Below are 13,173 nucleotides of genomic sequence, written 5' to 3'. Positions count from 1 at the left end.
GTGGGGGTGGTGGTGTGCTGAATTGGGCAATTGGGATTGACATGTATATACTGATGTGTATAAAATTGATGACTAATAAGGACCTGCTGTATAAAAAAAAATTAAATTAAATTAAAAAAAAATTCATTCATGAAACAAATGTATTGAGCATTCACTGGGTACCAGGCACTGTTCTAGGCACTTGGGATATATCAGTGAACGAAACAGAGATCCTTGCCTTCATTGAACTTACATTCTAGTTGGGGGCGGGGAGATATTTATGAGCACAAACAAGTAAATTAGTATGTTACAATGTGATAAGTTGAAACAAATAAAGAAGAAGCAAAGAAAAAGTAGAACAGAGTAAAAAGGATTGGGAATGCTGCAGAAAGGGGCTGGCTGACTTAATAAACAAGGTAAGGGTAGGTCTCACTGGGTGAGATAGTAACAAAGTCCTAAGGAAGTAAAAGAGGTATCAAAGCGGAGAACTAGAGGAAAGGCATTCCAGGTGGAGGGTCAAAGACCGTAAGGTGGACATAGTCGGCGTGTTCAAGGAACAGGCCAGGAGGCGAAAGGTACCTGGGGTAAAGTGGGTGAGAGGGAGGATAGTAGGAGATCGGGTCAGAGAGCTAGCAGGGCCGGGTCGTGTAAAGCCTTGCAAGCCAGTGAAGTCTTTAGCTTTCCCTCAAGCGAAATGAGGAGCCTTTTCTGGAATTTGAGCAGAGAAGTGACATGATTGACTTTTTTTTTTTTTTTTTTTTTTGGTACGCAGGCCTCTCACTGCTGTGGCCTCTCCCGTTGCGGAGCACAGGCTCCGGACGCGCAGGCTCAGCAGCCATGGCTCACGGACCCAGCCGCTCTGCGGCATGTGGGATCCTCCCGGACCGGGGCACGAACCCGTGTCCCCTGCATCGGCAGGCGGACTCTCAACCACTGCGCCACCAGGGAAGCCCTGACTTATATTTTTAAAGGATTGATCGAGCTGTTATGCTGAGAGTAGACTATTAGGGATGAGGTTAGAAGAAGGGAGACTTAGAGACTATTGCAGTAATCCAGGCAAGAGATGGTGATGGCTTGGACCAGGGTGGTAGGAGTGGAGGAGGATAGAAGTGATTAAGTCTGGATGTCTTCTGGAGATGGAGCCAACAGATGCTGCTGATGGATGAGACGTGGAACGTGAGAGAGATGTGTCCAAGATTACTCCAATTGGAAGGATGCTGAGATAGAGAGGGATCAACTGAGATGAGGAAGGCAGGAGTGGGAGAGATTTGGGGGAACAGGAGATAGATCAGTCGTTGAGCTTTGGACACGTTGATTCTTGGGTTCCCAGCGATTAGCATCAATTCAAAGCTAATGTCTAGTATTTCCTAAAAGGTCTGAATTTCCCCTTCCCCCTTCCTTGGAGGAAGATTTACAGCATATGCTTGTGGCATTGCTACAAGGTCCTCCCTGAAGGGACCTGGCCTCCTATTCAATCAGGACTTCAGGTCTGTGAACTGGCTTCGATGTGGAAAGGTTGAGATGAAAGGTTGAGATGCTCCCTTGTGACAACAATTTAAGTTAGCCTTCTGCCCATAAGACATGGAGGTTTTTCTGTTACATAGCTCAATCATATTTAGTAAGTTGCTCATCTATTTCATTCCTAGAGACACTGATCAAAGATCCCTGCAAGCCAAGGGAATTTCCTGGCGGTCCAGTGGTTAGGGCTCCATGCTTCCACTGCTGGGGACCCGGGTTCGATCCCTGGTCGGAGAACAAAGATCCTGCAAGCTCTGCGGTGCTGCCAAAAAAAAAAAAAAAAAATTCCCAGCAAGCCGGCACATCCTGATTCTTACTTCATCCTGCCTCATGTTACAGTAAAGGCGCCCGCCTTGCTTCAGGCAGTTCGGCCGCTTGGCCTCTTCTCCTCTAGGACCCCATCATCCCCAGTGAAGTCAGGGAGCCCATCTCAACAGTGCCTCCTTCAATATCCAAACTACAGAGGACACCCACCGTAAAATTTTTCAAGGATACTGATGCTGCTGTCACTAATGCTTATCTCAACACCTAGGTGAAGAATTATTCTCTGAGCCCTCTTGGGAATGTACTTGTTGGGAATAGGGAGTATATGCAATTTCATGCGCTAAATCTTCTCCAACATTCCTATCTTTTTAGACGTCAGATACATTCACCAGGAGAATGCTGGTATCTCCACCTCACAGAATACAGGTCACGCTGAGTACTAGGTTCAGTCAATCGAACAAGCCAACTATGAGAGCTACTTTCAGCTGCAAAACATATTAAATCTAGAATCTCCAGTAAGGGCGCTCATAACAATAAAATCAGTCTGATCCAGTGTTGTAGTCTTTCCTCCTTGACTCCACCCCAGCTCTACTCAGTTAGATTCTCCAAGGATGGAGGCCTGGCATCTGTCTTGTTAACAAGCATCCCAGGGAATTCCCTGATGGTCCAATGGTTAGGACTCAGAGCTTTCACTGCCAGGGAACTAAGGTTCCGCAAGTCGCCCAGCACAGCCAGAAAAAAACCATCCCAGGTAAACTTCATGTAGCCAACTGGAATCCACCCAAGGACCAGCTTTGGGGAACCACTGGTCTGATCCACTTTCCTCCTCTTAACAGATCAGAATCTGAGGGTGGAGAGAGAAAGTGACGTGCTCCAGACCAAAAGTGAGTTCATGTCCAAGTCAGGACCATAACTTTGGTCTCTTGACTCCTTATGGGAACTTCTGCTGCTCTTCCAGGCCAGCTTTACCACAAACCTGGAAATATCTGGTCAGCATACCTGAGAAATTCGTGTGGAGATGGGTTGGACTGGTGGGCAAACCAAGGCTGCACATGTTCAATGCTACAGGCACTGGGATGAAGGTGACCTAGTTTGGGAGAGAATGATGTGTTTCCTTCTGGTTGATCTTGGTTGTAAGGGACTATAAAATCAACCCAACAGGGTTAAGCCAAAAAGAAACGTACTGGCTCACCCGGTGTCAAGACCACGTGTAGGTTTGCTTCACACGTGATGAGATACGGAGGCTCCGCTCATCCAGGTTGGTTTTCACTGTCTGTTCTCTGCTGACTCTGTCCTCGGGCAGGCTGTCCTCTCAGGGCTCTGTCTTCCCAGTTTCTTGCATAGCAGAGAACAGAGGGAAGCTTTGTCTCAGTCGTCGCAGCAAAAGTCTCATCGGCTGTAATCAAGTTACATGTCCAGCTTTAAATGACGTACTGTAGCCAGAGAAATGTGATAGGCTTTTTGACCCACACTTAGGTCAAGTGCCCCACTGAGTCATGTTACCCCACTCTGGGAGCACAGGGACTGAGAGTGGGAGAAAAGTGGCCAAGATCAGGGTAAGAATGCCAGGAGAAAGATGAGTCATTGCTGAAAGGTCAAAACTGCAGATGTTCCCAGTCCTAGGAACGATGGGGAACCTGACAACGGCCCTGGAGAAGGTGGCGGTTATAATCCGGTGGTGATGTTAAGGTGTTGGTTATAATGCAGTGGTGGTGTGAGAGACGGTGGTTATAATGCCCACCTCTTGGGGTGTCCGCCTAGTCCTCAACCTCCACTTTCTCTGGGAATTGCCCTCTTCACGTATAAAAGGGTAGGTCCTCACCTTCGGGTATGTTCAGTGTGACACAACACCTCCGTGGCCATAGCTCAGTGGTACATTTACAAGTGACCAGAGAGGCTCCCACCCGTAAAGGGCCCTTGATATAAAAAGTACCCCAAAAGTCATTTATTAAGGACCACATGGGCATCTGCCACTCAGGACACAGTGCTCAGCGCTGCACAGTGTAAACTCAAACCCTCAGCATCTACTCAGCCCTAACACCATTCAGCCCCAGGGAAACAGACGTTTCTCCACACCTCTTGCCTCGTCCTCCAAACAAAAGACGATTGCATCGCTCTGCCGGAAGGTTTCCACTGCTGCTGAAATTGCAGACAGCCACTGTTTGGAGTGTGGGGGAGACTGGGGAAAGCCCTTAGGTAAGAGAAAATGCAGATTAATTAACTGGTCAAATCTTTCCTCTCAGGGAGCATGAATGTGTAGATTCCTTCATAAGGAAGTATTGTTTCCCAGAAAACGCTAGCATCCATTTTCTTGCTTCACTTCGTGTTCCAGTGGGTAGTGTGGTATTTGCCATAGTAGCGTATGATGGCTGAGGAACGTTCTGCAGCATTAAACAATGCATTTTACACTTAAATTTGTAAATGAAGGTGAAGCATAATATGGAAGATATATTCTTGCCGATTCTCTACTGTTATGAATCTAGACATTGCTTAATGAGATGGTAAAAGTCGTGATATAAGATATAGGGATTTATATGATGTCATTAAGATACATTGTAATATGTTCTGTGCTGATGATAATTTATCATATATACACCATTTAAATATTTGAACATGTTATGTAACACTTATGATTCATCTCTAAATTTAAGTATTAAGTATTGAAAATTTATTTTCAATTCTAACTGCTACTACCTCAGCAGACCAAAGTTTCCTCAAATTGAAATTTTAAAAACCTGAAAAAAAAAAAATCAGACTAAGGAAAGGTGGTCTAATTAGACATTACTATCAGCAGAATACAAATTATGTGAAAATTTAATTATAGCAACACAATTGGTAATTTTGCTGAAATCAAAGCAAGAAAACTAGGTTTTATGGAATGAAGATATAATAATTTATTAATTATTCACATCTTTGTTTTTTCACTCATCTAACATTGCTGACCCTCATCTAACAAAACACCCCTGTATGCTCAATGATAATTAAATTCAATCATCTTTGGTACTTTGATGACTTTCTCTGTATAAAAAAATCAAAACATATTTTTCAGTGTGTCATTATGAAAGCGTATTTGTCAAGGTAGGAGGATAGATTTCTTGCCATTGCTTTCTATGAGAAGCTCCTGATTCCCTTCCACGTGTTCCTCTACTTTCCTTAGTGTAGACTGGTTGCTTTTTGTTCCTTGTGCTCTATCTAAAGGCTACTTGGTGAAGACAGTGGTGGAAGGTGGAATGCTGGAGATGTTGTTGATAAAGACGGGATGATGCAAGTGTAGGTGATAAGGCCTGGAGCACAATGCAGTTGGGGCTGACCTCCTTCCAATCCTTGCTTGGGTCCAGAAGACTTGAAGTCCTGCCCAGCCAACAGAAAAGCAAGGCAGGAGGGCCAGCGGGCAGGGAGAGCAGACTTGCTTGAGCCCCGCCTGAGGGGTAGAATCGAGGCAGGCTGTGCTGCTCAGTGGGTAGGAGCCGGCTCTGGAGTCCCAGCTCTACCATCTGCAAGCTGTGTGACCCTAGGTGAGTTACTTTGCCTCTCTCTGCCTCTGTTTACTCACCACGTCACATGGGGTTTTGTGAGGAGTAAGAGAGGTACTGAGAGTCCAGCACTTAGCAGAGCGCCTAGCACAGAGTAAACCCTCAGTAAACGCAGTTGGTTTTGTTCTAACTCTAGGTTGTAAGCTCCTGAGAGCAGAAATCCTATCTGTTTTATTTCCGTTGTTCGTTAGCATCTTGTAGGTGTTCCGGGGGAAGAATGTTTAATGCCACCCTCCTCCCCTCTTCGGCCGCCCCCGCGGCGAGTAGCGGGCAGCAGGCGGCGCCGGCTCTGCCCAGAAGCCACACCCCCGGAGGGAGAGGGCGCGGGAGCCAGGCTATTGTTGTGGTCGAGATTCCTTCCGAAACGGAAAGCCCGGAATTAGGGGATAGCGGCTCTAATCTGTGCGGGGCTCACCCACGGCCGGCGGAGGGGGGCTCCTCCCGTGGTGCCGGGCGTTACAGACCCCAGCCTGAGCCCCTCCCTCTCTCTGAACTCTCCACCTCCCACTGAACCCCCGTCCCCTGCCCTGAGGCCCCACCTCTCCTCTAAGCCCCCTTCTCTCACTGAGCCTGCCTTTGCTCGGTGTCCCCATCGCCTCCCTGCACCCATCTCCTCACAGAAACCCCTCTCTTCCCTGCACCCCCTCTTCTCTCTAAGCCCTCTTGAGCACCGGCCCCCCTTCCCTCTCAGCAGCCGCCTTCCCTAGCCTCTTGCCCTCACTGAGACCCGGGCTCCTGCTGTCCCCTTAGCCTATTGCTCTCACCATCCCTCCCTCAACGACACGGCCCCCCCCCCCCGACCCTGCCCTCTACAGCCTCCCCTCCCTCCCATCCCACCCCCGTCAGAAATCCCCTGCAGACCCAGATCTGATACCCCCTCCTCTTTGAAAGCTTCCCACCCCAGCCCGGGCAGAACAGATGCCCCCCATGTGCCCTGCTTTGTTCAGCTTTGTAACAGCAGCGCTGCTCACACTTGAGCTGTGATCAGTCCTTCACACTTCTGTTCCCCCCACCCCTGCAGCAGGGTGAGCTCCCTGAGAGCAAAAGCCAGGTCTGACCCATCTGCTTGCACAGGGCAGTGTTCAGAAAGACTTGGTGATGTGGCTGAGAGTGAGACTGTGGGATTAGAAAAAAAGACTTAGGCCATCAGTGTCGGGGAAGGCGCTGGAGGGCGGGACCTGAGAAGCCAAGACTCCTGAAATTTACAAGCACCTGAGGCACCAGGTGCTTTCTCAGGCACCACTTCTTCGTGCCACACAAAAGCTGGTCTTGCTCTCATTTTACACAGAAGGAAACTCAGAGAGGTTAAGTTCTTGCCTGAGGCCACAGAGCCAGTGACTGACTGACCAGGATTAGAATCAGAGGCACCGAGGTGTGGTTGCCTGTGGTGAGGGGGCAGTAAGTAGCTGGCTGGTGAGGGAAGTGACACATTTCTCCTCTGTGACAGTGTGGATCTGGGGCCTGAGGCTGGAGCTGAAGGGTCTCCTGACCTGTCCTCATCACTCCTGACACTGACCAGAGATGTGTCCCCATCCTCCCACCACCCTCTCCTGGAAGGAGCCAGTTCTGACTCAGCCATTCCCATCTACCCTCATCCTCAAGGTGATCCGGGAATGAGCTCGGAAATAGGAAGGAAACATCCCTCGGATTTGGCCTCCCCCCTCAACAAAGGTCCTGGCTCTAGGGCCAGAAGGAGTCACTTTAAGGCTCTCCCTGGGGACCCATGACCAGAAAGACAGATGATCCGATTCAAGTCAAGTGTGACCAAGCAACGGGCAGAGCAGGCAGCTGGATCTCTCATGATCTCCTCCACCTCCCACCTCTTTCAGGGCTGACTCCTTCAGGGCTCTCTCAGCCGAAAGCCAACCCACTCAAACCTCGCCCCCACGACTCTGCTCTCCAGGACGGTAGTATGTGTCTATTGACATCCTGGGATAGGGTACCGTCACCCCTCAGACTGGGAGCTCCTGAAAGCAGGGCTCTTTGACCAGTCCCCACCCCCAGACTCCTGAGGGCAGGGCTGTGTCTGGCCCTTCTGACTGGAGACTTCCCAGGGCTGGGGCTGTGTCTCCCTACTCTGAGCACTCCTGAGGGGAGGTGGGCTCACTTTTAGTCACCCTCATCGGCCTGGGGGCTACCCCAGGGCAGCACCTGCATTGCACTCTGAATCCCCCTCTTTCTGTAGCCCAGTATCTGTCTGGAGCTGAGAAGGAGGCCCCTGCCTGCCCTGCCACCCAACCCGGATGCTCCTTTAAGACCAAAGGGATGGGGGTTGTATAAGAGTCAGACACAACAGCCCCATCCTCCCCCTCCTTCACAGGCCAGGTTTCCTGCCATTGACAGCATCCCAGCTGGGCCCTGCCCGGCCTCATGCTTAACCCCTTCATGACCAGATCTCAGGGCTACTGGCCTGCACCTGCAACCTTCATCTATAAAATTAGGAAAATAATTGGGTTGTTTTGAGGATTAAATGTGTTAATCATTGTGTGAAGTACTCAGAACAGTGCCCTAGGATATATTAGTCTCTCAATAAAAATTAATTGTTCTTCCTAACTGTGTGAGCTTGGGTGAGTCATTTCACGTATCTGAGCCTCAGTCTCTTTAGCAGTCAAATGGAGAAAATAACAAACCTACTTCCGAAACATAGTCCTGGGGATGAATTGTGATCATGTATACGGGAGCATTTTGTAGAGTGCTGTAACAACACAATATGGAACTATCTATCATGAACAACAAAAAAATACTCCCTCTAACTAGGTAATAAAAATCTCTTACCAGGAGATGGGCCTTCTGGTTTTCAGACTTATTACCTTACTTGACAGGCAGAGGGTGCATTGGAAAGAGTGGATTTGGGGTTGGAATTAAGTACCCCCCTTTAATCCTGTTTCCTTACCCATAAAGTGGGGTGGTCACTCCTGCTGGGTCCTCTGTTTAGGGTCCTTGGGAGGGACAAAGGAGATCAGAGAGCACAGGTGTGAATGTGCTTTGCAAACATTAAAAAGTGCTAGAAGGGAGGGAAAGGGATTTGTGAAAAGTGGCCATGGGGTGGTGGTGCAAGAACCGCTTGGCAAGGACATTGGTCTTTGAGCTCTGGGTACTGCAGAGTTTACCCACTGGGGAGAGAAGAGGGGCTCTCTTGGAACCAGCGTTGTGGAGCCAGGGCTCCCCCTGAAGACATGAGGTGTCAAATAAGAAGCTGTGCTAGCTCTAGAATTTCCCAATGGGGGCAGAGAAGGAAGGGGGTCCTTTACCCAGGCTTGGCCCCAGAATCATCCCGTCATCACCCTCTTCCCAGACAATCCCATTTGCCATCAGAGGACCTTGAGCAGAGGCAGCTCCAATGGGCTCCCTTGTGACCTTCATGACAAGACTTGCTGGGAGGGGCTCACCTAGCACATCTGCAGCACCACGGCCCCCCGCCTTTAGGTTGCAGATTCCTGGCCTCACCCCTCGGGAGAGCAAGCTTGACACCATCCACACACCTGGACCAGGACAGGTCTAAACCTGCTACAGAGGGAAAAAGCTGGTTAACTAGAACCCTGCGCCTTCTCATCTGAATGAGGATGATCTGCCAAGGCCCAGCAGAGGGGGCTGACCCCACGTGAATCGCATGTCCCCACCCCAGGCTCTGGAGGAAGCTTGGGAATCAGGAGACCTTGTTTGGGGTGCTGGCTGTGCCCCAAGCTCACTGTGCCTCTGTGCAAATCACTTAACCTGTCAGGGACCGTATGACCATCTATAAAGTAAAGGAGCTGGACGTGGTCCAAAGGTCCTCTCCAGCACTGAGACTGTGACCAGGAAGGAGTTAACAGAGGCCAGGCTCCAGGTCAGGAAGGCAAGGGTTAACCTGGGGGGGTGGAGGCTCTCTTGGCTTTTCCTGTGTAGAGTGAGGTTTGGCTGCCACCAAAGTTACTTCCAGTCCCTGCTGTCCCTCCTGCCTTCAGTCTGGACCTGCCTGGGGACCCTGGCATTCAGCCTCACCATGCAGAGGTGAGTGCATCCTGAGCCCAGGGCTGGGGTGGGAGGGCACCCAGGGACCCAAGGGCAAGGAGGCTGGCACCAAGCCAGTGAGCACAGTCCCCTAGCCTGCATCTGCATCCAAAGCCAAATGCTTGGGCAAAGTTCGGACCACTAACCCCAGTACCGGGAGAGGGTGGGCAAAGGGATGGCGGGCGCAAAGATGTCTGCCAGCCTTCTAGGGTGGAATGTCTGTGGTTGGGCACCAAGGCAGCCCAGAAGGCAGGGAAGAGGCAGTGGACAGCAAACTATTTTGGTCCCTGTGTTTAGGAACTTTTTATAGCCGCCTGCTCAGGGCTCGGAAGAGAAGGAGGGGACGGGAGGGTACCCTTGAGGTCAGACAAGCACAGTGCCCTCCTGGGACCTTGGAATCTGACCTATTGCCAAGTTTAGTCCTAAGGAGGGCACTGCCAGGCTTTCCTTGTTGCCTGGTTTCCCAGTCACCAACTACCTATGGACTGACTTGCTAGACCCTAGATGGGTGTGTGTGTGTATGTGTGTGTGTGTATACACACAGGCTGCCCTGGGGTGGGTAGGGTTGGCAGTCTCTGCCCCAAGGCCCCTTACCAAGGCTCCCCTTCCCCCATCCCTGGTAAGTTCTGTTCCTTTGTTGCCTGCAGACCCGAGGTCTCCTCAGCCCCCAGAACTGATGTGTCCCTCTCAGCTGAATGGAGGATGGGGGGAGCAGGGAAACAGGGATGGGGTAGAGTGTACTGAGCCGTGTGGGTGGCCCATTCTGTTACTGCCAGGGGAACTGTCAGCTCTTGATTTACAACCCCTCCGGCCCCCCTTCCCCAGCAGAAGGGAGCTGGATGAGAAGGGTCACGGGGTTTTAGGACGAGGGACCCTGAGGGCAGATTTCTGGGAGCGCAGGTTATTGGGAAGAATTAGTGGAAGGAAATTTTTAGTGAGATAAGGGGCCAATCTCTAGCAGAAAGTGCTTGGTTTTATAGCAGCAGGAATAGAAGCAAAACATAGAGGAAAGTTTTGATAGGCAAGTGAGATACTCATTTGGAACTAGTTCTGGACTGTAAAGCAAAGAGATCTGGGTTCCCGTCCTGGGCCCAAACTCTCAGTAAGGCCTGAACAAGCCTCCTCCTCCCTGGGCCAGTTTTCTCTTCTATGAAATGGAAATGCAGAGGTAAACAAGGTATACAGTTGGGCATTGTGGAATTCCCTTCGCAGGGGCACAGAGTAGGTGGCAGGTAGCTGGCTGAAGTGACCTGGTGACCACCTCCCTCTCTTTCCCTGATGGCCCTGCTGGGCCTGGGCAGGGCAGTTGGCTGCAATTACTGGAGGCTCCTACCCTGTGGTTATATCCCTGACCTCTGTGTTTGGGGGCGGGATGGGTGGGTCCTGCTGGAGCCAGCATGTGGCTGGGAAGCCTCCTTGTCTTGGACTCAAAGTTGCTAGGTTGGGAAGAGGTATTTTTTCCGGTTGAGGCTACTGTCGGGAATTGGGCAGGGACCAGCCCCATTTCCTTTTCCAAGTGTCCTGCTTGCCGATGCCTGCTTGGCATGGCCCTGTGGCCAGAATGGGGCACCCTCAAAGGGGCATATGCTTCTGGGTGGCCAGGGAGCCCCTGCCCATTGTCTCTGAGGGATGGGCGTGGGAGGGATACCTGAGCCTCTGCCCCCTGGGCATGGCACCTGGCTGACTTGGATGGGGGAGGGGTGGCTGGCTGAGCCTATTCCCAGGAATGCCTGCAGGAGAGGCGCAGGGACATTTCCTACTCTCCCCCTGACCATTCCTCTTTCTCCACAGGTCCCAGGAGGCCCCAGCCAATTGCTCTCAGCTCCTCAACTATCTGCCTACCTCCAGTGGCTTATGGGGCACCGTCCTGCCCAGTTCTGCTAAGATGCTCCTGGCCTCTCCCTCCACCCCATCCAGGGGACGGACCCCCAGCGCTGTGGAGAGGCTGGAGGCCGACAAAGCCAAGTATGTCAAGACGCACCAAGTGATAGCGCGACGCCAGGAGCCAGCTCTGCGTGGGGGTCCCGGGCCGCTCACCCCGCACCCCTGCAACGAGCTGGGGCCCCCTCCGTCGCCCAGGACGCCCAGACCTGCCCGCCGGGGCAGTGGCAGGCGGCTGCCAAGGCCTGATTCCCTCATATTCTACCGCCAGAAGCGCGAATGCAAGGCTTCAGTGAACAAAGAGAACGCCAAGGGCCAGGGGCTCGTGCGTCGCCTCTTCCTGGGCGCCCCCCGAGACGTCGCTTCAAGCAGCCCAGGCTCAACGGAGCGACCCGCGGCTCCTGGGGGTTGGGCCGCGCCCCAAGATGCCCCAGACGCAGCGGGAAAGCGGGCATTGTGCCCCACGTGCTCGCTGCCCCTGTCGGAGAAGGAGCGCTTCTTCAACTACTGCGGTCTGGAGCGCGCGCTGGTGGAGGTGCTGGGCGCCGAGCGCTTCTCTCCGCAGAGCTGGGGCGCCGACGCCAGCCCCCAGCCCGGAACGTCGCCGCCGCCCGGCTCTGGGGACGCCAGCGACTGGACGTCCAGCGACGGCGGCGCAGAACGCCGGGACCGTGCGGAGTGCGGTGGCTCGGAAGCGGCGGGCTCGGCGCGGGACGGGCGCCCCCAGGTGTCGGTGGTGGAGCGCAACGCGCGCGTCATCCAGTGGCTGTACGGCTGCCAGCGCGCCCGCGGCCCGCCGCGCGAGTCCGAGGTGTGACCGCCGCCGCTCGTGAGCAGGCTCTGGTGGAGTCCGGGGTCCGGGGAAGGGCAAGGGGTGAGCGCGGGGCTGGACCCAGGCACGGGCGGGGACACCCTGCCTCTCACGCGCCGGGTGCTTTTGGGCAAACCCTTCCCTTTGGATCTCGGTTTCCCCTCGTGAACCTTGGGAGGATGGGACAAAAAGATCCCGAAGGCCCTTCCCAGCGCAGGCGGCGGACGGGGAGGGGGCGGCCTCGTGGCCCCTGTGGAGGCCGGGAGGCTAGTGAAGACTGGGCGAGTGAAGACTCGGGTGGGAGATCAGAGAACCTGCTGAATAAAGTCAAAAAGTTATTTAAAGGAGTCGAGAGGCTGGATTACAGAGCAGACGCGCGAGGGTTTTGGAGTGTGGGTTCCAGGCAGACTGTGCCTCTCGGGACCGCAGACACACCCCCTCGGTGATCAAAGTATATTTGAAATGGTCACAAAGCGCTTGGCAAAGTTCCTGGCATATAGGAAGTGCTCAATAAACGAAGCCGCTATGACCACCACCGAATTAGCACTAACACTATTATGATCGTCTCCGCCACCGACTCCCTCCAGGAGGGTCCAAATTAGAGCTGGGAGCCAGGAATCGCGCGTTTGGGGAGTTTTGGGGAGGGGTCTGCTCCAGAAATCTGGGGTTCACCAGCCCCTGAAGGCTCCCATTCCTGGAGCCTTGCTACCCATTTTGGTTACTAGATATGAAGGGCTGAGATGTGGAGGATCCAGAATCGAGGACAATAAAGGACTCTTCAAACCAGGCCTTTGCAACCCGCAGGCTCACATCTTGTCACCGTCTTCCTTTCCCTCAAAGACAAACAAGGTCACCTGTTTCCTCACACGTTCACACCTGTAAGTCTTTGTTCACGGCCTTCTCCCTTTGCCTGGGTTACCTTCCCCTTTCTCTCCACTCATCCTTCTAAGATTACATATACGCATTCTCTCTCAGGAACTCCTGAATTTCCCAGCCGGGGTCATCTCCTCTGAGCTCCCAACTACAGCCTTATTTTTGTGCCTCAACTTGACCCGCTGGTAGTCTGGGTTCTCTTGTTAGTCACTGACCTTCCCCTAGTACAGGGACAGCCCACGTAGCAAGGCCACAAGAAACGTCTGTCGAATTAAAAAGGGCTGGACAGGGCGGCGGGACTTGTCCTTTAGGGTTCCCCAGATT

General features: G+C 52.6%; 1 protein-coding gene across 1 annotated transcript; it reads left to right on the top strand.

The window, feature by feature from the left end:
- Nucleotides 1–9,131: 9,131 nt before the first annotated feature.
- FAM110D (family with sequence similarity 110 member D) lies at nt 9,132–12,511 on the top strand. Its single transcript, XM_033855620.2, has 2 exons — nt 9,132–9,284; nt 11,076–12,511. Exons 1-2 carry the CDS (start codon nt 9,277–9,279, stop codon nt 11,980–11,982), a joined length of 915 nt encoding a protein of 304 aa, XP_033711511.1. The 5' UTR covers nt 9,132–9,276; the 3' UTR covers nt 11,983–12,511.
- Nucleotides 12,512–13,173: the final 662 nt, after the last annotated feature.

The sequence above is a fragment of the Tursiops truncatus genome, chromosome 1 (assembly GCF_011762595.2).
Source record: "Tursiops truncatus isolate mTurTru1 chromosome 1, mTurTru1.mat.Y, whole genome shotgun sequence".
In the NCBI taxonomy this organism is placed as follows: Eukaryota; Metazoa; Chordata; class Mammalia; order Artiodactyla; family Delphinidae; genus Tursiops; species Tursiops truncatus.
Note: the sequence above shows the minus strand (reverse complement) of the source record. Positions and strands in the feature narration are given on the sequence as shown.